Below are 23,245 nucleotides of genomic sequence, written 5' to 3'. Positions count from 1 at the left end.
CAGCTGGGTGGGTGCTTTGGAGAGGTGTTTCTCCTGACCATCTAGGAGCTTACGGAGGAACCTTCCAGCCCAACCCAAAAAAATATATGTCTTGTACCACCTAAAATCATCTCTGAGCCGCCCTTGGGTGGTGCTTCCTGGGAGGGTGTATGAGGGATATGAATCCAGTGGATTCTGCTGTCAGTGGTGGGCAGCCTGTCACCCCACAAGCAGCAGGCCTTTGCTCCCTCTCCTTCCCTGAAGGTGTCAGGGGCTCAGTATTCCTGTCTGTGGGCAGGTGTTGGTCCCACAGAGGGAAGAGGTGGAGGGTGGGCGGGCAGTGCTGCGGGGGGAGAGGGAGTCATGTCGTCAGCATTGCTCCTTCTATGGGCAGCTTCCTCCTCTGCTGTTCCTGGGAAGGAACAGTGTGTCCGTGGGCAGGTAGTGCAGGGTACCTGCTGGTGGGAGGAGTGGGTTAGACCATGAAACCTCAGCTTTGCCACGACCTGAGTGTCCTGGCTGGGTAGCAGGAGTCGTGGCTGAGGAATTGCAAAATTGCACCAGCACCTTGGGCTTGTGCTGCAGAGCCCGTGTGTGGTTGAAGGGCTTTGTCAGGCCTCTGTATCCTGGTGATTTTGATGACTGGTCTGCTTTTCTTTGTCCACCTTTTCTGCTGCAGATGGATGATGTGATCGATGACATAATTAGTCTGGAGTCAAGTTACAATGAAGAAATCCTCGGCTTGGTGGACCCAGCCCTGCAAATGGCAAACACGGTACAACGGTCCTTTCCTTCTGATTTCCCTGTTAAGTCTAATCATCTTTCCTTGAGAGAAAGCAGAGCTGCAGCATGACTTCTTTTCCTTGTAATTAAGTAGTTATTGTATTGTTCCACAGAGTGTAATTGGTTTTTTCTTTGAAGAGCTCAAGGTATACAGTTGCAATGAAAAACACGAATTTAAAAACACAAGCTGGAGTCAGCTCAAGGGAATACAAAGGACAATTTTACTTTTCTTATTTCCAAGTTATGTCTGTTGTGAGAGGATTACAACAGGGGAGTAAACTGTGCTACCATGAATAGCTCATTCCCACTGATATTAAAGACTACCATGAACTTTATACTTGTCTTCAGAAAGGAAAGAACCTCTGGCATCCCAGGTTCCTGTATCTTGTCATATTCAAGTAAGAAACTGTATGTTACGTGTTGGCATCGCTGTCCAGAGATACTCTAGTTTGACAGTTATCTCTGACATCACAGCTTTAGCTCAGCCTGATATCAGTTGGAGAGAAGTCCCCAGCTAGACGACAGCAAAGATGTTACAGAATTTGGGGGGGGGGGGGAATTTTAAAACACAGTCTTAAACAAAAGGGGAAGGAATAAAGGAAATTAAAAACTGACCAAGTTTGGGCACGTGGGAAGCCTGTCACAAACATCAAGAACACAGGAGTGTGGAAGGCTCTGAGCAAGGCAAGGCACAGGTTACCTCCAAGTGGCTGTTTCGGTTTGGTTCACGTTGCTTTGAGAATTAATCTAATCATTCTTCTGGCATAATCTGATTTTGATCTTCTGTGGAGGGTAGCTCCAGTGAATTTTTTGCCTTAGGCTTAAGTGCTGTTAGATCTGGCTGAGTAGATGTCTGCCAGTGCTGGCGTCTGTTTCTTTTTTATCTGGTGCCAAAATTTACAGCTTACCACATAGCATTGATTTTGTAGCACAGGTTTACATTTGCTGACAGTAGTCGTCTGATGTCATGTTAACCTAGTCCTGTGCTCCCACAGATTCCCACAGCCCTCTCAGAGACGTGGTGCATGACGCAGGAAGCGGCCCACCAGCTTCCCTCTCTAAATAGTGCCCTTTGAGTACATGGAGAAATAGCTGCAGAGTCCTGCCAGAAAGAATAAATTTTCCTTTAGTCTAAGATGCAAAGTGGAACTGTCCTGGAATTTGAGAGAAAAACTCAGTGAACTGCGAAAAAGATAGCTTTCAAGACACTTCATCTATTTTTTTTATATATATATATTTTTAAATTGAGGGATGAGGTTCTTCTGGAGTCCTTTCTCTGAAGTTCCTTTGGAGTGCGACTTGTTAAATTAGGAGGGACCTGGTTATTTTTGTGGTTTTCTTCCTCTCTCATTTCACAGGGACCCCAGCAGTGGTTCTTTGTTCCAGGCAGGGACAGAATAGTACTCTGCACTCTTCTGGTGCAAGGAGTCCCTGTAGTCAATGTTCAGGGTAGTCTACATCCCTCCTGCTCACTGTGTGACAAGAAGCCTTGTAAAGGCTGCCCAATCCACATTTACTGTGGAATTTAAGAATTAGCCCACTCTGTGTGGTGAAGTCTGGAAAATAAGGATATGAAACAGTAGGATTAATATTTCTTTACTAATACATTTAAATTGCTGCAGGAAAAAAGCATATTTCAGTCTCTGATTTAACCTAAAGAGATGGACATTGACCCATGTTTCTCAACAGTTGGCTTGGGGAAAAAAATGAACCTGATGTAACGGACACTTTTCTTTTGGGACAGGATTTAGCTCCTAAAAACACACATTATTTTACTAATAAGGAATTAATGTCTATAGACTGAGCTAAGTAGAGGTGGGAGAAATCAAGAGAGGAAATGGTCTCTAAAGAGACGCAACCTATAAATAGCTGTGCTGAGACTCTGACAAAGGCAGCTGTTGTTCCATAACCAACAAAGAACAAAAGGACCAGTTTGTTACAGTTGGTAACAGTACTTAATTGATAAGCAAAATCAGAGATTTTTGTGCAGAGCAAGCTAAGGGAGATTTCCAAGTGCCTTGAACTGAAAATGGCTCATTGCAATCCACTGCTTGTGGAAGTGTTTGTAAACTTGGGGATTGGGCCACCAGTTAATTGGCTTTACTTCTGTGGTGGAGAGTGCCACAAAATAGTCTGTAGTTTGCAGAGAGGGTATTCTGCATAGATGTGACTTAGTAACTGAATTGCTGAGTCCTGTGTAAAGTACTTGTGTGCCAAGTGGAGATGACAACTAATCCATCCAACTAATCAATTCTAACCAGAGCCTGACATGGAAAGCTGTGTATGGACAGCTCCACTTTTAGATGTGGCTTTCCCATGGAATTAAACTCCAGAAGTAGAGAGGAGTCTTATTTCAGGGACTGCTGCTGAGCGTGTGCTTGTAGGTAAGGAAACAACACAATACATTGTAGGCTGCAAGAGCTGGGCAACAGGATCCATTCCAGTGTGTACTGATACCTCAGCAACAGCCTTGTTGATCACACAGCTGATGTCTCAGGGATTTTAGACAGAATGTGGGTGCTTGTTTTGTTGGAGTAGTGGAGGAGAAATGAAAGCCTGAGACTCCCATGAATGTACACTCTGATAAATCTGCAGTCATAATTACCATATTTGAAGTTTCTGTTATATAAAAGCTGGTATTAAAAAAAAAACAAAACCAGAGGCAAAGCGATAGGAAGGTTGAAATTTGTTTTACTTGGTGTGTTTGTGCAGCTTGTAAAGCCAAGGGCTTGAAATATGAAATCTCAAAAACTAAGGCATTTTAGACCATACTATTTCAATATGCTAAGCCTGGCATAAGCCATTCTTCCTTCATTTACCTTTTGGAAGAGTAAAGATGGATGATCTGACTGATGCCGCATTTTAAATTTCTATTTAGCCAGAAATAGCTAAGAAAGCCTTAAGGAAAATCATATTTAGGTTGGAAACATGATAGAATTTGGAGAAGACAGAGAAGGAGCCTCCATGTCTTTCTCAAAGTTTGGGACTCCATCTTCGTTATGAAATGGCCGTGAAAGTTTTGAGATTTTCCCACCTCCTTTTACTTGGGGATAGTGATGAAAGGCTTGACTGTCTTAGAGCTGAAATGTTTGCAAACAATGTATAATTTTTTTCAGTTTCTTTCGCAGGGAAGAATTTGAAATCAATGCCAGGTGTCACTGCAAGGGCATTTACCTCCTCTTGGGGTTTTTTTTGCCTTGTTTCAGCCTAGTGGCTGCTTTTGTGTGCTTACAGCACTGCTGACTTGTCCATCTCAAATCAATGCCCTCAGCACGGGGTTCTTCTCCCCTTTCCAGTTCCCTAAACTCTGCACTAATGATTATTGGTTTTACCTTAGTCAATTGATTTTATTCCTCTGGGAACTGTTATATAATTGTAAACAGAGGATGAACCTCGATTTTGACTTTTGGTCTTTAACTGCAGGTATGTTATGTGAGGTGACCCAGAGTGTTGCATGCACTTGGTTTTCATATGAAAGTAATAATATAAGTGAGTCCCTAAGATGTGACTTGTGGGATCCTGGAAAAGAGGCCTCTCAGAGGCTCATACTCTGTGTGGACTGTACCTGTAGGAAGATTTTACAACTGAAGCTTTGGAGTTCAGATGGTGGGAAAAGTGAAAGAAAGAAGCTGATCAGTCTCTTTGCTTATGGATCACTGATTTAGATGATTGGCATCTCCCCCTAATTTCCCTGATAAGCATTCCTGTGTACAGCCTCTAGCAGCCATCCAAGTGTGCACATTCAGCAGTTACTGCTTGCCTTTACTGTCCCCTTTTCCTGTTTATTTACATGGAAGTCTGGCACATGGACACCTATGGGAAAAAAACATCAATCATGAACTGTTGTAACAAGCAGCTTCTGTCATGCAGTAAGGAAAGCAGCTTGGTGACTTTAACTATTCTCCATGTTTCATTACAACCTGGCTGCTTTACCCAGGCTTTGAGATGCTCGTTTCTGGTTTTCTAACAAAAAAATCTATTTTTTTTTCTCCCCCCCCCCCCCCCAATTCCCTGAACTTCCTAATTAGATTTCACATGTCTGGTTATGAACTTCAAGTCCTTGGGCCACAAACAAGGTCTTTGTGCTCTCCCCATGCTTCGGAGCATGAATAGAATGAGCACATCCAAGTCAGAAGGGTGTGTGACGCTATCACTGTGCTGGTGTCATGGATGCATTTGGGGGGCCCAAAGAGACAAGGGTCAGCCTTGTGGAGAGCAGTGAGTGGTCACCCTGACACTAGTGTGGGTAGGGTAGATCACAACTGGGGCAGCTGTGACCTGAGCAGCATTATTAGATGTTTTGGTTTTTTGGGGTTTTTTTTAATGCATTCGAGAACTAAGGGCAGGGTGAGGAATTGTAACACTGAATCTTGGTGAGAATTCAGTTACATTTTTTCCTCTGTCACTTACAGGTTGAGTCAGGGGACTTTGGTTTTGTTGTTGGCCACTGTCTGTTCAAAGCATGTATCAGCATGGCCTCTAGCTGGTGGTACTTTACCTATCAACTTCTATTTGTCTGCTTCCACAGGGCAAAGAAATTTTCTTAGGTCTCCCTCTGTCAAGGACCATCAGTAGGAGTTTAATAGTGCAGGCTGTGACTCACTGCATTGTATTCAACAGCATTATTTACATGGGTGTAAAGTTACTTACTCTAATCTCTGCAGGATCAATGTCTTTGGGGGACTGGTTTTCTTTGTAGCAGTGATGATAAGAAGTATTACCACTGAGATAAGATACCAAAGTGTTTTATACCTGTCTTTTCAAAAACAAATAAGAGATGGGTAAAATAATCCACTCAGGATAAATGTAAGCTTCTTTAAATGCATTTCAGTTTAAAGGGATAGCTTTGGTAGGTCTTGTTGGAATACTGTATAAGTCTGCTTGCTTAAACATACCTAAATAAGCATTGCAGAGTGAACAAGTAATTGGGGAAACTTAATGTAAAAATAATCTTCCTCCTACTGGTGTGTGTTCTTGTTATGTAAGGCAAAAAACAAAATAAACTGAAATGTTTTCTGTGTAGGTAGCTTTCAAATCACATGAAAAATGTGATTAATTAATACAGTGTTCTTCCTCAAGCATGTGACAACTTGCAAAGTACTTCACTCACATATCCCTGGAAAAAGGGGAGCTTTCTCCCAGAGAGTTCTTAGGCTCTTTCAGATGTGAGGGAAGTGTTGGGGGTACAGATGTAATAGCTTTAAGTGAAAAATAAGGAGCAACAATTACACAATATCATCAGGATTTTACCTCTTCTACATATCTTCTGTCTGCATATTTTTGAGGAGATGTTTTGTTCCTCACACCTGTGCATATCTATGTGAATTTTGCTGACCTTCTTGCACACTCTGTTTGCACATGGAAAAGAACACAGATTTCTCAGCAGATCCTGACTCTGTTCTTCTGTACAAAGGCATTCATTAAGTGCAAACCAAGTGATCCTTTTACTTGTTTATCTTTTGCAGTTGCCTGTGTCTGGCAATTTGATTGACCTTTATGGCAACCAAAGCATGCCTCCTCCAGGACTAAACATCAGCAACTCATGTCCAGCTAATCTTCCTAATATAAAAAGGGAGCTCACAGGTAAATACATCTAAAATACCACCTTGGAGTAGTAGTATAATTGTATTGAATTCAAGTGATATTGGACATAATTTCTGAGAAAGAATACATGGTTGAATAGTTACTTTTTGCTTTGCAGACCATTTTTTTAGCAGATATATCAGCCTGCCATGCAATTGTGTTCATGTGTGGGCACATGTGTGTGCACTGTCACAAGTTAAGATAAAGTCCCCAGTTGTTACAGTCACACCTGCTTGTTGAAAATGTGACCCAGGAAGTTTCCATGCATCTCTTCCAGAGCTGTTTTCTAGTTTGGTCTTACTGTTTGGTCTGTCAACACTAAACTTTAACAACTTCACATCTGGAGTCTCTGTGGGATTCATGTCGAGGAATAATACACACTAGAGGACTTACTGTAGTAGGAAAGAGCAGTAATGATCAAATAACCTGTTATAATATGAAATCTGTAGATGTAGATCCTATAAAATGTAGAATTAGGCACTGAGGGGGGCTGGAACTTCATGATATTTAAGGTCCCTTCCTTCCCAAGCCATTCTATGAATATGCATCTCTAAATTAAGATGAAAATGAAGTATTCCCTTAATTTCTTGTTATACCAGTTCCTCCAGCAGTGCTCTAAACAATCTGTGGGAGGCAGGGGGAGGAGAGGAAGACATTAAAAGCCTCTTTCTCTCAAGCACATGTGTACAGAAGCGAGATAGTTCAAAGCAAGTAATAAGAAGTTTAATATTCTCAAGCATGTTTTATTTTGCTTCACTTGAAAGCATATAACCTCACATAGGGTACATATACAAGGTAAGTTTGTCTGCAGGTTGAACTAATGGAGATCCATTCTAGAATTGATGCCAAAATCATCTTAATACCCAGAATTGGCTGTTCTTAAGCCCAGCGGGGATTCACTGACTGTATGCAGTAGGTTGGAGGCCTGGTTTCTTTTCTTGTCTATCATCTTTCTGGGTTTCAGTTGTGAAAACTCACAGGCTGACTCAGTTGCAAAGCAGGTTCTGGGCAGGAATTAGCTTAAGTAGAGCAGTTTTAATAGGCCAGGAGTCAGGTTCTCAGGAGGAAATGCCACATCTCTGAGCCAGTGGGTATTTGCATTTATAGGACTGCACAGAATTGGAGCTCAGCACCAAAAGAAGACACACAAAGTCCAAATTACAGGCAGTTTCATTGCCCAAAATATAGAAAGTTCAAGGAGTTTTAGAATAGAAGCTGAAGACCCAACTTGGATGTGCAGGCTGGTGGATTCACTGCAGATGGTTGTGTAAGACTTCAGGCCAACAAAGCAGAAAGAGAGGAGAAATAGTGAGTGGTCTTATGGAAGTCCTTGATACATCAAAACAGAACTGAAATAAGTGACATGTCTATATGCTACACTCACCAATACATACAATTTAGATGAGTGCTTTTTCTGATCAAAATACATGCTAGCTGATTCAGGGCAGGTTTAGGTATTAAATTCAAATTTAACAGCAGTCACTTGGACACTGATCTGCCCAAGCCTTTGTGCACAAAGCTCCATTGATGGTGCTTTCTGACAGCCAGTGATTTTAAAATCAGCATGTTATTGCAGGCAGGAGTCTGTTGGTTCTCCTTTTCCTGATTTTGTTGCTGGAGCTAGGCTAGAGAGAGTTGCAATATTTAAATCTAGCATTTGGCAGAAATTTTTCTTAATCCTGCTATATACCAAATATATACCAAATAAATACCAAAATGGTGAAGAACCCCCCAGAAAATCCAATCTGTAATTTCAACATCTGATGTTGATGGTTGTGGGTTCTCAGCTGTAGTTACTGAAGCATTTATTCGGAATCCATCTCTCCCAAGAGTGTGGTTTCTATCAGTTTTGGCCTCACAAACCTCATATCTGCTTAATAAAGCAGTGTCAGATTAACCCCAAATTTCATTAAGACATTCAGTGATCTTTCAAGCTTTTGAGGGGATCCTTGGGGAGCCTGGCATAGAAAAGAATATGTCCTGTTGTACTGCATGTAATATTGGAGTACCTCTGTATTCTAAGCAATGAAGCAGTCCAAGGGAAACCCTTAGCACCTGCTAATTTGAATTGGATGGGACATAATCCGTATTCCTTAGAAATAAAATAATACAGGAAAGAAACTTATTGGAGGCAGTGAGGGGTTGTTTCCATAATGGAATGTGTGATAATACATGATAGACTCATTCCTCCTCACTGACTTACTGTGAAACTGCATAGTACCCCTCTGGTTTGGGGATTTAAATGCAATAGGGCAAGGATTAATGACCTCACCTTTAAAAAAAAAATAAAGTGGTAGAGCAAACATGAAAATGCTTAAAATTGCTTGAGAAACATAAGATCAAATGAGAATTGTAAATAACAGATTTAGTTATGTTCTTGCCCAAACTGTTGCAAGCTGAAGTTAATAATTATAAAACATTTATAGAATATAATAACATTAGTAATATAATAATAAATAATAGCTAATAAATGTGTGGAGTAAGGTTAGGAGCAGTTCTGAGTTGAGGAGACAAATTCTGTGCAACGCGGCTGTCATTAGTTTTCTTTTTGCTTCTCCTGAAGCAAACCCCTTTGTTTTCCAGCTTTGTGTGCTAATGAGGGTATTGAATTTTTCATCTTTTTTTTTTTTTTTCCTCTATAATAGGAACAGTTAGTGTAGCTGGAAAATACAGTCATTGTAGGTCACTTAAGTTATCCCTTTAGTGCTGTGGTGATGTGTGTGCACGTGCCACAGAAGGCCATATCCTTAATTGCAGTGAGCAGAGGCTCTGACTCCTGCCTGCTTCACATCCTGTGCAGGTAGCAATGCCTTAAGCATGTTGTCCCTCTGGTTCAGCTCCCGTGGGACTCGTATGTAAACGTAGGAGAAGGTATGTTGGATTTCAGCAGCTTGTTGTCCTCAAATACCTTGCTGAGTCAGGGCCTCCGTGGGAAACATTCTCATCGTGGAAGTCAGCCTGGGAGGTGTGGGAAGAGACGCTCTGCAGGTGCAGAGGTGAAGCTCAATACCAGTGGTTGTGTTCTGGCATTCCCAGACCCTTCTCACTCCTTGGAATGGGCATAGTAATGGGTGTGACAAATATCGATCAGGCTTCCCGTGCAGATGTTTCACAGACTGAAGCGTTGTGTTTGAATTATTTTTAATTCTAATTACTTCATTCACATGCACAGCATGTATTTTTCCTACAGAGTCGGAAGCAAGAGCGTTGGCTAAGGAGAGGCAAAAGAAAGACAACCACAACTTGAGTAAGTTTTGGTTCTTCACATTTTGCAGCAATTCTAGGAGTGATTTTGGGCACTAAATGTTCAAATACTGATGATTTAAATCTGAATGAGTCACTGCAGGTAGTATATAGTATTAGTTTGTTATGTTATGCCCACAGATCAAATATCTCAAATTCCTGTGAAATGTGTGCTTAAATGTACTATTGAATTTTAACTCTATTGTTATTTTTGTCAATAAGCCAAGTGTCTGAATGGATGTTATCAATGGAATTGCTGTGAACAACACGTGACTCAATTGCTTTTAACAAATCCACCTTGCACCATTTGCTTTTTTAATTTTAATTATTTTTTAAATTAGATATGTGGTCAGTTTGTAACTTTAAACAACAGTTTTGATCCTCAGTGTGGCAGTTTTATAGATTTCATTCTTGAAGGGAACTCATATTTCCAGGTTGGAAAAAAACCATTTTAAAATAATTAGTATCTTATGACTTAAAGAATCCTTAAGTTGTCTTTATATACTTTATATTACTAGAAACAAGGAACCATTTCATGCCTTGAGCTGTTCAGAAGCCCTTTCCATAGCATGAAAAACTAATGCTGGAAAATTGATATTTAAATCTGACTTTGGGATCCTCAAAATGTTGCATCTGTAAGAGTACTTTGAAGAAGAGATTGTGCCTTTTTTCACTATTCCTGCTTTGGGATTTCCTTGAGCATGTGAATATTTGTTTCTGAATTTGTCTGTGATGCTTTTCCCTAGGCAAATGTTTTCTTCTCAGTCATCTCGATTTTTAGAGTCTCAGTTTAACTCTGTCACTTCAGCAGTCCCAGAATTTACAGTATAGACAGAACTTCTGTCTTAATGTGTCTGTGTGTAGGAGAGAAAATAAATTATCGCTGGATTTTAAGCTTCAGGCGAACATTTCAAAGGTGCTGAAAGAAACCTTTGATGAAATACGTTGTATGTTGTAATTAAGTGTGAATATTACTTGTAACACTTGTGCTGTTTTTCCTAAAGTTGAACGAAGAAGAAGATTTAATATTAATGATCGTATAAAAGAACTGGGCACCTTGATACCCAAGTCAAATGACCCGTAAGTGTAACGTGCCCAGGGACTGTGGGAGGGAAGGGTTAAAGGGAAATAATCCTAGTGGAGAACAAGAATAAAAAAAAAAAATAAAAAAAATCCTGTTTTCTTGTTACTTTTGGCACTCCATGACTGTAGAAATCCTTGCAGGTTCCGTTATATTTTTAAGATCGATTTGGGGTTTGTTTTTCCCCTTTAGCAACCTGCTTATGTTTGTATTAATCTGATGATTTTTGTCACAAAGCTGAGGTTGGTGCTGGGAGTGACTGACAGCCTTACCAGAGGCCAAACTGTGAGGATAGGAAACAATAGTCTGATCTTGATGCTTAGCTGATTGCTTGTCTTGCCAGATGATTTTTTTAATTAATTAGATGTCATAACTTGACAAGATAGAAACAGTCCCTCTTGCAGTGAAAATGGAGGGCAGTTCATCTGATAATTTTATAATAATTTTACTGCTATTAGCTTGTCTTTACACTTTCCCAATGCTGATTTAGTAGCAAGGAGCCCTCCTTGCTCTGGAGTTTGAAAGTCTCGCTTAAATCTGAATCAATGTCCTCTGATGCTTCTGGGGAGAGTTTCCAGTGTATTAAAGCAGTTGCTCATGGAGAGTTACTCTGCAGAGAGGCTCTGCAGCTTCCTCAAAGGCTAAAAAACCAATATTGCTCAGTATCAACCTACGGGACAGGTGGATCTTTTGCTGATAGTGTGCAGACTATTTGTTTATTTAAAGAAAGTAGGATGATGTGAGGAGAAGGTGATGCAGCACCCTCTCCCTCTGAAGAGAGTGTGCTTCCCAAGAGCAGCACTCCGGCCCCCTCTAGTGCATTTCCAGTGCCTTCTGTATCCATAAACTTGGAATTAAATATTATCTGGGTGTTAACATTTGTATGAGGTGTAATCACAGGTATGGATGTAAAGGGAACAACTATGAAATAAAGCCTCCCCGAGGGCCTTATCTTTTCCTTTTGTGTTGATTCCAAAGGGATATGCGCTGGAATAAGGGAACGATCCTGAAAGCCTCGGTGGATTACATCCGTAAGCTGCAGAGGGAACAGCAGCGCACGAAGGAGCTGGAGAACAGACAGAAGAAGCTGGAACATGCCAACAGACACCTGCTGCTCAGAATACAGGTTTGCTGATAAATAAGCTGCAAGTGCTCTTCATGTTTGCAGCGTGTGACTGCAAATAGTGGTGACTGAAGCTTGTTTGTAGGGGTGTGGGTTGGAAGGAACCAGCGTTTAAGTTAACGGCGACCGGTGCTGAGATGAGGCTTTTCCAGAAAAAGCCAAGGATACATTAGTTTAAAGAAAAAAAAAATGGAGTCCTAACGCTCTAGTAAAAGCACTTATGGGTAGTCTGGTTTTGTTCTACTGTGGCCAACATTAGTTGCAAAGCATACCATTAAAAAGATTTATGTGGTAATACATTTTTCTGGGTGCTGGGCCTAAGGAATTGGGACTTCATAAATCACCTGTTTGTTGATATTTATGAAATTCAGTTTGGCTGCTTGGGAGTTTTCCCCATACCTTGGTGTCTGTAGGACAGTACAACAGTTCTCCTCAGCACTGAAAAGCAGTAGGTGGCATAAATATGTTTTCTCTGTGGGTTGTTGCTTTGTCGGATTCACCCCGATTCCAGTGTTCTGTGCTGCACAGAGATCTAAGGGTGAGAACTCCGTTTCTCTAATTAATTCCTTTGCCTTCACCTCAAGCTGGATAGGCAGTCTTAACCTTGCAGCCTACACAACTTTTGTTGTCACCTCTGTTCTCCAGGTGGGCAAAGACAGGTGGATATCCACCTCTCTCTGAAAAAGGGTAATTAGTGTATCTAGAATTGGGTGTAAGAACACATGACATGGAGACAATGATATCCCAGATATCCTCATGTTGCTGCTCACCTGCAGTGCGAACAGCTGAGCTCTGCATGGAGCTGCAGTGTGCCAGGAGACTCCTGAACCACAGCCCAGCTAATCCACCAAGGAGATAATGAAGCTACAAATACCTGGGAGTCAAGTGTGGAAGTAAACAGCTTTAAAATAGAACAGGCTGGGTTGAGCTTCAGTGCAGTTTTTGTAGTTGGTTGAGCAATCTGCTTGTTAGAGTGAGATGATAAAAACACAACCCTTCTGCAGAGCAACATCAAGCAGTGGTGTTTCAAAGCTGAGATCACTTTTTAAACATCTTTCATCTTCCTTTGCATTATCCATTTGCTCTGGCTCCTTCAATCAAAATAATATAAGACCCAGACCCTTGAATAACAGGCAATACATCTGGCAGCAAATGTGTATTTTCCCTTTTTGTGTCAATTCTGATTAAGCACAGAATAAGGAACTCCTGATTTTGGCACATTAGCTGATGAAAGAAGTGCTTTCTTATTCCACCTTCTCTCTTCATCTTGCAGTGTGCCATTGCAAACTTGTTGTCTTAGCTCGAAAATGGGGGAAGGGGTTATTAATCAACTTCAGTGACAGGAATATCCAGAAACAGCACAATCACAGCAGTGATTGTGATTGTCTAATATAAGTAGAAGCAAAACATCTCTTTTACTGATGTATTCATGAAAGGCCGTTTAAGTGAATTCTTCTATTCTGTTTTCAGTCAAGTGGATCTGTATGATTAAATGTGAAGGTGGGATTTAAACTTTATTTCAGTGCAGAAGTAGCGTTGCTCAGTTTTGGTTGATCTCTTCGAGCTCTGCTAGACTTGCAGAATTAGAAATGTCCCTTCCTCTAGACCTGCTATGCCTTCACCTATGACTTTATAAAAGTACTAAGCATATGCTTCTGCTATTTCATTTTTTCCTGTTTTTAAATGTTTTCCTCACCGTACGTGATGCCAAACTTGCCTATCCTGGCACTGGTTTGAGAAAGAGGCCTGAGGGGAAACATGTCTGTGCTACAGAGCACTGTGTTTTGGCTCTGGTGTAGGTTCTGAAGAGGAGCGTGAAGGACCTGTGTGGGGTTGTGTTCACCTACCTCTTCAAGAGACTGATGTTCAGGTGCAAATTTGCAGGGCTGGAGTGTGCAAGGTCACTATGGGAGAGGGAGGAAATGTGTACAGGAGAAGAAAACTGTAAGTTGCAAGGTGAGTGTAAGATGACAGAATTTCCCTTCAGATTTTCTTTTAATTTGTCCCTTATCCTCCTTCACAGGAACTTGAGATGCAAGCTCGGGCACACGGACTGTCCCTTGTTCCGTCTACAGGCCTTTGCTCCCCTGACATGGTCAACAGGGTCATCAAACAGGAGCCTGTGCTGGACAACTGCACCCAAGACATGATGCCACACCACACAGACCTGTCCTGCACCACCACCCTCGACCTCACTGATGGCACCATCACCTTCAGTGACAACCTCGGGAACGTGACTGAACCAACTGGCACGTACAGTGTTCCTGCGAAAATGGGATCCAAACTGGAAGATATCTTGATGGACGATACCCTCTCCCCCGTTGGAGTAACTGACCCACTACTTTCCTCCGTGTCTCCTGGGGCGTCGAAGACGAGTAGCAGGCGGAGCAGCGTGAGCATGGAGGACACTGATCATGCTTGTTAGCATATACTTGGCACACCTTTCATAAACTGCTTTGGTTCTTGATCAGTAGATGAAATAATTTACCTTTTGTAGAATTTTTTTGATTTTTTTTTTTTTTCCCTTGTGCTTCATCAGTGTGTGTGCGTGTGTGTACATATTATATATATAGGATTTTTTTTAGAATTTTTGTGAAGAAACTTGTATATTCTATTTTAAAACTACCAACGCCTCCAAAATATTGTACAGCATATGTACAGTATCTGTGAACTGGATTCGCCAAGAACTTTGAACTGGTCAAATCTACTCAAAGCAATAGAATTACAGATGAAGAGTCTGTTTCTACTTGGGGGGGGGAGGGGGCAATCATAGGATTGTAAATGCAACCTATTTACCTGGAAACAAAATGTAAAGTTAAAGAATGTAAAGAAACCAAAAAAAAGAAAAAAAAGTCCAATTTGTAATTGTATTAATTGAATAGTGCTGCCTTAAAGATACAGTGTCCCTCAGATGTTGGTCTTACATGACAAGTGTTTAGGGAAAATACCCACCCTATTCCATTCAGAATACAAACTAAAACCAAGTGTTAAGACATCCTGATTGTGTTGATTGTGATATAAAATGCTGTTGCTGAAACTGCAGGGAGATGTGAGTGTCTCAGAGTGTTGTTTAATTTTACTCTGAGCTGATTTGGGTTTTCCTTTTGATCACGGTTCGAGTTTTTCCTCTTAAATCTTTATTTTCTTTTGTGACACACATTGGTGGCTTTGCCAACAACAAACCAAGCAGGAGCACTGTAAGTTGGAATATACTCTTTGGACAAAAAAAAAAAGGCATTTTATCAGCTGGGCACATTATGTTGTACATATCTAATTGGCTTTATTTTATTTTTTAAATTGCATTGTACAGTTTCTTTTGATTTGCATGGATTCCTTAGTTATCCTCAACTTTTTGTTTTAAATTTATTTGTATTTCATTTGTAAGATTTTTGCCTCTTAATATTGCAACGATTTTTTGACATTTTTAAAACTCATTGGAAGTTTTCTGCGTTCTTTGTAAACACTTGAAAGGAAGCTTTTATGCAGGGTTCTGTGTTTTCAGAGAGATTTCAAGAATATTTTGTATATTACAGTCTCACTTTGAAAATGTTTTTAAACGCATTTAAGGTAGAGTAAAAATTTAGATTAGGTAATAAAACAACTCTGTAGAGAAACTGAACTTACATATTTATTTTTAGTGATACTGAAAAAAAAGTAGTAATATGCTTGGAAACATAACTATGTAGTTAATATACCCGTTAGAGCAATTTGTGTTCTATTTCAGCACTGGGGCTGACCTAAGAAAAAAAAAAACAACAAAAAAAAAAAGGAGTAAATTACTGTATCTGCAAATAACTGTTACTTGATAACAATGTTATTAATTTTTAACATGCAACCATGTTGTAAAAGTAGTTCGGTGCATTATCTACTCAAGTGTAGTCCTATGCAATAACGGTAGTTTTCCTTGTATTATATCCAGCCTAGGTGTTTCACGGAGGTGACGTGCGGTGTTCCGAGCTAGACGGAGGGAGTGGATTTCTCCATGGCAGCCTACAGCTGACTCGCAGGCGTAGCTCGTTCAGAATGAAGTGCCTTAAACTCTAGTTGTAGTCTTCCTCGACTAGCACTGACTGAAGTGTGGCGTAGGAGAGAGCTTTAGGGTGGTGGTTTGTAGGACGTTGAGGTGTAGCATGGTGCCTACGTGTAGAAAACAAGAGCTTCCCGTTCTCCTTTGTGCTACACTGGAAATTCCATGGGATGAGTGCGACGGTGAGTGACTTGAGTGCCAGTTTGGGAGGCTTTCCAAGGAAACCTGGGGCTCGGCAGTTAGTGCTCAGAAACCAAATGTGAATTGGGTGGTGATGGGGCAGCTGGGGATGGTGTCAGGAGTCCAACCCAAAAGCTTCTCCACAGGAGAGTTCCTGGTGTCCCTGCCTGGCACCACTGCTCCCGGTGTGGATGGCAGGGACACAGCTGCGGTTACGGTACTCCGGGGTCTGTGTGTTGCTCTTTCTGTGGCTGTACTGGTTGTGTCCGGCCCTCTCCCTTCCTGCTTGAGCCACCAGCTATGTGTTAGCATTGATGCAACCACCAGGTTGTGGCTTCTTTCTTTCCTTTGTAGTTTTTGAAGGAGGAGCTGGAGTTAGATTGTAATGATGCCTCTCCCCGCCCCCCCCCCTTCCCCCCCAGCCCCAGACAGCTTATGGGAATGTGTCTTTCCTAGGGTAGAGAAGCTCTGGCCCAGGCAGGACCCAGGAGCCTGCAGGATGCACTGCAGCCACCGTGGTCCTCGGGCAGGGAAATGCTCCCAGTCCCTGCAAGGCAGCTGTGCCATAGTCAGCTCTGAGTCGAGTATGGGAGCACAGGCTTCTGGTGCTGCTGTTTGGTTAGGGTGACAGGTGAGAAAATCAGGGCTGTAAAAAATGCTTGTAACTGTAACACAGACCTGTGTTACCCTCCTCCATGAAAATGGGACAGCTCTGCAGCGTTGGTACAACAAATCAGGGTGTGCACGCTGGAGTGTAGTAACTGAGAACCACTGAGTATATTGAATAAGGATTTTGGTTTGGTGCCTGTGCTGGACATTCAGAAATTCAAGTCTAGACTGTGGTATATGAATATTTTTCAAGCTTATGTGAAACCACTGGTACTCGTTGACAGCCGTGACTTCTAATTCTTAGCTATGTCTGTGTGGAGGTGAGTTAGGATTCAAGGCAAACCATTACATCAAGAGCTGGATTCCTGGATAGAAGTCGCTGTGGCCACAGCAGCTCTGTTGTGTGCTCCCTGTACCTTGTGTTGTTCTGGAGTAGCATACAACTCTGCTGTGCCCTGCTCACTCTTCACCCTGTGTTTCCTTAGGCCACAGGCCTGCTCTGAGTCTGCCCACCCTTTGAATGGTGACACTGCAGTGGGGACACCTTCTAGAGACAGAGACCCCCAGGTGGGTGCTCATGGGAGGTCCCTTTTCCCTTTTGGGCATCATGGAGTGTGCGGCTGTGAGGTTTTGCAGGGCATTAGTGGCAGAGGACAGAGACAGCGATTACAGGCAGGGTTTGGCATGGACTGGGTGGAGTGAGATGGACAGAAGTTGTTTCCCTCTCTGGGGACAGTGACTCGTGTGACGCTGGGCAGCGACGGCTTCCCTGAGCAGGTGGGTGGGGAATGACCAAGTCTCGCTTTGCCAAACCCGTGCAACAGGCAGAGTACCATGAAGTTCTTCCTTACTGCTTTTGGCCTATAAAGCAATATTTAACTCTTACAACCTGTAAAGCAAAAAGAAGGTACATGAGGAAAGCACAAAGCACAAAATAATGCACTTAACATTTATGTTGTTTGACATAAAATGCACTGGGGGGGAAGCTGATGTTGATAATAGTATAAATACCTATATTTCTTGAAAAAGTGACATTAATTACTGCCTCTTGCTATGATGCTTGGTACTGTAATGTTGATATTCATCTGCTGTTGACTGCAGCAATAATTTGTGTATGGTCCATAGCACTGTAAATTATGGATCAATTATTAATGTATCCAATGAAATAATTTGAACTGTTGTTCTTGATAGATGGATTAAAGCATTTGGTTTTTCACATATGTCTGTGTAAGTCACTCGTTTTCCATGTGGGTGGATCTTGTTCTCCTGTGTATTTGAAGTCCCTGCAGTGCTCCTGTGTCTGATGGATGTGTCCACGTCCCTGACCTGGTGTTGGTTGGCATCCCTGGTTGCACCAGAACTGTCCAGTTGTGTTTGTATGGTGGTAGCACGGGAGGATGGAGCTACAGATCAGACCCCACTTGGGCTTTGCAAACACACAGCAAGGTGGAGAGACCTGGTGCAGCGTAAGGAATAAAGCAAGTGAGTGTGGTAAAATGTCATTGCCTCTCCCCACTCGTGGGGTCCTGCCCTTTACCTGGCTCCCTCCCTGCTCCTGTGGGCATCTGCCAAAACCACCCCTGGCAGCACTGCCCTTTGCTGCTCACCAGCACCCTGTGCCACGTGTGGGCTCAGTGAGGCCCCTTTGCCCTGCTGTCACTCCTGCAAGGTCATCCACCCCAGCAGTCCTATGCAGGAGCCCCTCACCACCTTCTCCAGCTCACCTGTGCATCCTCCCTACGCTTATGCCCAGGTTCCTCCTCCCAGACCTGCATTCACCATGCAAACAGCTGCTCCTGGGTTGTGCTGGGAGCCGCAGCTTGTGGTGGTGAGGAACCAGCTGGAGTCTTATTGTGTCTTGCTATCTTCATTATTTCTCCCTGTCTCTGTTGCTTTCATCCCTTCTGATCTTGTTCTTTGACAGGCTGTCGCTTCCTGTGCTCACAGCATTGGGTCCCTGTGTCTCTGTGATCCTTGCTGCAGCAGCAGTGGAGGTTCATGAGTGTTATCTCATGGTTTTGAGCCCTGAATGCAAACAGAAGTTTGAATTTGGCCTGTGTCTTGAAAGTCCGATACCTATTAGGAGTAGAAAATATGTAATTCAGTTGAAATTAAAAATTACTGGCTCAATTTAAAAACCAACCCCACAAAAAATGCCTGACTCTGCTAGGACTACAGCTGTAAAGACTGGCTCCCTCTTTGTAGAAGATGCTTGAGTAAAAGCTTGTGAGTATTTCCAGTAGGTTTTGTAATGTAATTTCTTTAGAAATTCAACATGCTATTAGAATGTGTCACTGTAGTACTGCAGTAGGAAATATGTATCAGTAGCCTGGGATATAATTTCTAATTTAAGTTTGAGTTCTTGGATGTATTTTGGCTTTCCTTTGGTGGTCAGTTTGGAGTGAATTTCTTGCTTTGGGTGGGAGCACCTCGAGGTTTTGGCTGGGTTGCAGAACCCAGGAGGAGCAGGAAGAATATCTGTCATGGGAGTAGTGGCTGTAGGCAATAGCTCAGTGGACCAGCAAAGGGGTGGTGGCAGCTCTGCTTAGAAGCCTTCTAGCTCCTTTGGACAAACCTGAAAAATTCTTTGCAGGGTAAGAAAGTGGATATTAAAAGTATGTCCACCTATGCCTGGTGGGGTCTGGTTTACTGAAAAGCCCTGTGGCTGGGCTGTGGGGTGGGGCAGGGCTTGGCTGTTGTGTGGTGGCACAGCAGGATGCTGCCACTGGGTCACCTCCTCGTGCTTTCCTTCTGAGGAGACCTGGGAGCCTGGCAGCTCCCAGTACCAGGAGGGAGATGGTGATTGCTCTGTCTCAGTGGCTTCAGCAGTGCTGCTCCTTTTGCTCTCTCATCTAGGGGTGATCCCAGCACTGAATGATGCTGTACCCGGTTGCACCAGCTCCTTTGAAATGCACTTGTTTAAAATTGCAGGGTAATGGCTTGAAAAAGTGTCCCTGACTTGTTAAAATCAATGAGGCTAAACAGGATGCTGCCTTAGAGGTTAAATGTGTGTGCACTGACCATCATCCTTGTCTTTGCCTGTGACCTGAAGTAAACACTTCCTAGAAACTGCTGCATTTTTAACTCAGTTTTTGGGAGGACTCCCTTAAGAGCTGTGTGTCATGTGTCGAGGCTCATGTCTCTGCTGAGGCCTGAAGCTGCAGTTTCATCCTGTTTACAACTTTTTCACCTAGACTGCAAAGGAGTGAGAAGACTTCTCTGAAGGCCATCTATGCTGAGCACAGATGGATTCCCTGGAGGGAGGGCAACTCCCAGCGCCTCGTGCTCCTGCTGGTTTATCCCACCCCGGCACTTTCTGGAGCTGGGCTTCCTGGGGCTGAAGCCCTGTTGTGCCCTGGTATCATAAAGGGTTCCTGTGACAGACCTGTGCATTAGTGCTGTCCAAGAGCTGTGTGAGGCAAGGAGAGGCTGCTGCATTCAGTAGGAAGGGCCAGGGCATACAAAGCATCTAAATATTGATTGTTCTTTAATGTATTTATAAAAATCACTGTGGGGGTGATGTACACGGTTACATACTGTCAGTACTGTCTCAAAGCAGAGTTTGGTGGATGGGGCACACAGCTCTGGGGACTCTGGTCTTGCTCAAACACTTTGCCTGCTCTCGTTCTGCAGTGCCTCTCCAGAGCTTCCTGCTCCCACTGACTTTCCTCCTCTCCACCTGTGATAGCAGCAAGAGTTAGACATTAATTAAAAGAGTGGGGAACAGCACACTCTTGTGGGACTGTGTCTTTTCCAGCTGTCTGGAATGAGGACAAGCTTCTCTCGGCGGGCACAGATGTGCCACCGTGAGGATTTCAGCGGCATCTCCCTGTGGTGCTGCCTTTGCTCCACCCCAGCAGCTCCCTCCTGGCACAGGCCGGCAAACCCACCTTGCTCTAAGGTGAATTGTGATTTAATTATGTCATTTGCAAATCACTGGTTTTGAATGCAGCGTGTAATTCATGGGCTGATGGATCCCTGCGAGTGATGGGCTCCAGACGGGCAGGCACAGAGGAGTTGAGCATGTGTTGAGTTGTCACTGTTATGATCAGCACTGTTTCTTTAGCCACTTTAAATACATTTAGTCAAAATCTTTTATTGTCTTCAAAACCACTGGTCTGATTCTCATTTTACGCGGGGTACACTGAATGCTACTCACTGGGCGTGAGTAATAACTGTGTAGATACTCCTTTTTCAGTCCTAGAACCACAGAATTGTAGACTGGTTTGGATTTGAAGGGACCTTAATTAATCTTTGTCATCTTTTTTCCCTGCTGAAAAGCAGTTTATAGAGCAGGTTGTTGCAAAAGAAATTACTTCAGAACATGTAAATAATAAAATAATTTCTTGTTCTCTGACCACTAAAGTAATTTTGTTCTAACAAATCCACAAAGAACTTGCACTGCTGAGGACCCAGCTGGATCCTACAAGCTTTCCACTTTTCTTTTTAGAGTCATGCATCATAAGAGAATAAACAGAGATTTTTTAGGTCTAATATAATAATTCTATTTGGAAAAGCAAGAACTAAATCAAAGCTGAATAAATGGAAAAGAATTAAATTCATGCTAGACATTAAAAAAAAATGCACCTCAAACAATGAGGGGTATTTTTAAAAGTCACTGTTTTATTAATAATACTTTCCACCCCTTTCCCTTGATCTTTTGATGACAAGCCTGACAGAGGCACTTTTTATCAGACACTGAAGCAATTTTGCTGCTGTCATGTGCCTTTCTTGATACACACGTATTAGTCACGCAGCCGTTTTATGTTCTTTAGCATATTTTAGTATATAATTAAAAATGTGGCTGTCTGCTACCAAGCAACCAAGCACGTCAGGGGCTGATTGTGTTCTGTCACCCACAGCAGAAGGGAGGGCAAAAAATAATAATAATCATGTGTTCACTTTGCAGTCTTAATTGCGCTCCAGCTCCTTGGATGTGTTGTTACAGACACACGCCGGCTTCTGGAGACAGAGGCAAAGCCAATGGCTGGGAGGTGGTAGCACATTAGTCCTAGATGGTGGGCTTTTAATGTGTGTGTGTGGTTTTGTGACTCTTCTTAGTTCAGTTAACCAGGCCCCTGCTAAGCTGCACCTTGACTTTCCATGGAACTGGAGAGCTGAATGCCTTTGGTCTCTCCCTGGACATTTAAAATAGGAAACTGAAGTTGGATGTTTGTCTTGTTCCTCCTCCATGGAGGTAGATGGGAGTAGGACTGCTGCACTGAAGGACATTGGCTGTTGGGCAGATAATAATCCTGTGCTTCATTCATTTCTAGGTTATCTGATGTGAAAAATGGCCCACCCAGATGCTTGAGAGGAGGTAAACTACTTGCAAGTGTGCCCAGGTGATCACTGTAAGCACAACATCACATCCTCTCCTGTAAGCTCTCAGCACCTTGGCCCTCAGACTGCTCTCCCTGGGGCTCTCTCACGCTCCTAAAAATTTTGGGTCAGAGAATCACAGAATATTTCAGGTTGGAAGATACCACAGAAGGTCATCTGGTCCAACCTCCCTGCTCAAGCAGGGTCATCCTAGAGCACATGGCACAGGACTGCATCCAGATGGTTCTGGAATATCCCCAGTGAGGAAACTGCACACCCTCTCTGGTCTCTGTTCCAGCGCTTGGTCACTGCACAGGGAAGAAGTTCTTCCTCATGTTCAGGTGGAACTTCCTGTGCATCACTTTCTGCCCGTTGCCTCTTGTCCTATTGCTTTGCACCACGCAGCAGAGCCTGGTCCATCCTCTTGACACCCTCCCTTCAGATATTTATGTACATGGGTCCTCCCTGTCTCCCGTTGTACTGTCCCTGTCCGTTCCAGCCAAGGCTGGCAGTGCCGGTGGATACCTGCGAGTGGCAGCGATGCTCTCCTGACTCGGTGGCTGCAGGACCCGGCTGAATGAACCTTTGTTTGATGGTCTGGAAAAAGGACACAAGTTCACTGATATCCTCAGCCCCGGGTTTATTTAACTTGGGGAATTATGGGGTTATTTCTATGGGAAGTTGTGGCTCTAAGGATGTGCTCTAAAAGCTGTGTGGTCCTTGGTAAGATGGGACCATCTGTGTGAAACCCTGTCCTGAACCTGGAGAGATGCACTGATCTGGAAAAGGGCTGAGGAGGGCTTTTGGTGTATTTTTAGGCACATCCTCTGCAGAGTCAAGTGCAAAAGGGAATTTATTTTGTCAGCCCTATGCCTCACTTCTCCAGTCTCTTTCTGTCTCTCAAGCACATGCAAATGTACCCAGGTACACACTGCAATCATTATTCCAAAAGTTTTTAAATTTTAGTAGCTTTTATTACTTTAGCAAAACAGAAGTCAGCACATCAGCACAAACTGGCGTGGGAAAAAAACACCAGCAGGGAAAAAACAAATAATGCTGTAAATAATTCAAAGGCTGTTTGTTCGTTGCAATTCCTTTGATTGGACCTCCAGGGAGAAGGATGGCATTGCCTTTATTTTTTTCACCATCAGCATCCAATATATAATCTGCTCTGAGTCTGCCAGGATCTTGAGACGTGACACTGAGGCTGCTCGAAGATGATAAACTTGCCTGGACTTTTCTAATTTCTCTTGTTTTTCCCCAGCTGGCCTTAATCTAATCAGAAAGGGCTGTGATGGGGAAGGAGCCCCAGACA

General features: G+C 42.9%; 1 protein-coding gene across 5 annotated transcripts in view; it reads left to right on the top strand.

Annotated features, from left to right (window-relative positions):
• The window catches only part of MITF (melanocyte inducing transcription factor), a 102,945-nt gene extending 85,117 nt beyond the window's left edge, over window positions 1-17,828 (top strand). For 4 of the 5 annotated variants that reach the window (XM_032698812.1, XM_032698813.1, XM_032698814.1 and 1 more), the window contains 6 exons: window positions 659-754; window positions 6,228-6,345; window positions 9,536-9,592; window positions 10,593-10,668; window positions 11,648-11,795; window positions 13,816-17,828. In XM_032698812.1, the coding sequence (XP_032554703.1) occupies window positions 659-754; window positions 6,228-6,345; window positions 9,536-9,592; window positions 10,593-10,668; window positions 11,648-11,795; window positions 13,816-14,217 (897 nt within the window). In that variant the 3' untranslated portion in view covers window positions 14,218-17,828. Of the gene's footprint in view, window positions 1-658; window positions 755-6,227; window positions 6,346-9,535; window positions 9,593-10,592; window positions 10,669-11,647; window positions 11,847-12,083; window positions 13,299-13,815 lie in introns of those variants that run through there. The other variant, XM_032698815.1, reaches the window with a different exon arrangement.
• The last annotated feature ends 5,417 nt before the right edge of the window (window positions 17,829-23,245 follow it).

This window comes from Chiroxiphia lanceolata, chromosome 11, assembly GCF_009829145.1.
Source record: "Chiroxiphia lanceolata isolate bChiLan1 chromosome 11, bChiLan1.pri, whole genome shotgun sequence".
Lineage (NCBI taxonomy): Eukaryota > Metazoa > Chordata > Aves > Passeriformes > Pipridae > Chiroxiphia > Chiroxiphia lanceolata.
The sequence above is the reverse complement of the archived record's forward strand: the minus strand, read 5'-3'. Positions and strand labels throughout refer to the sequence as shown.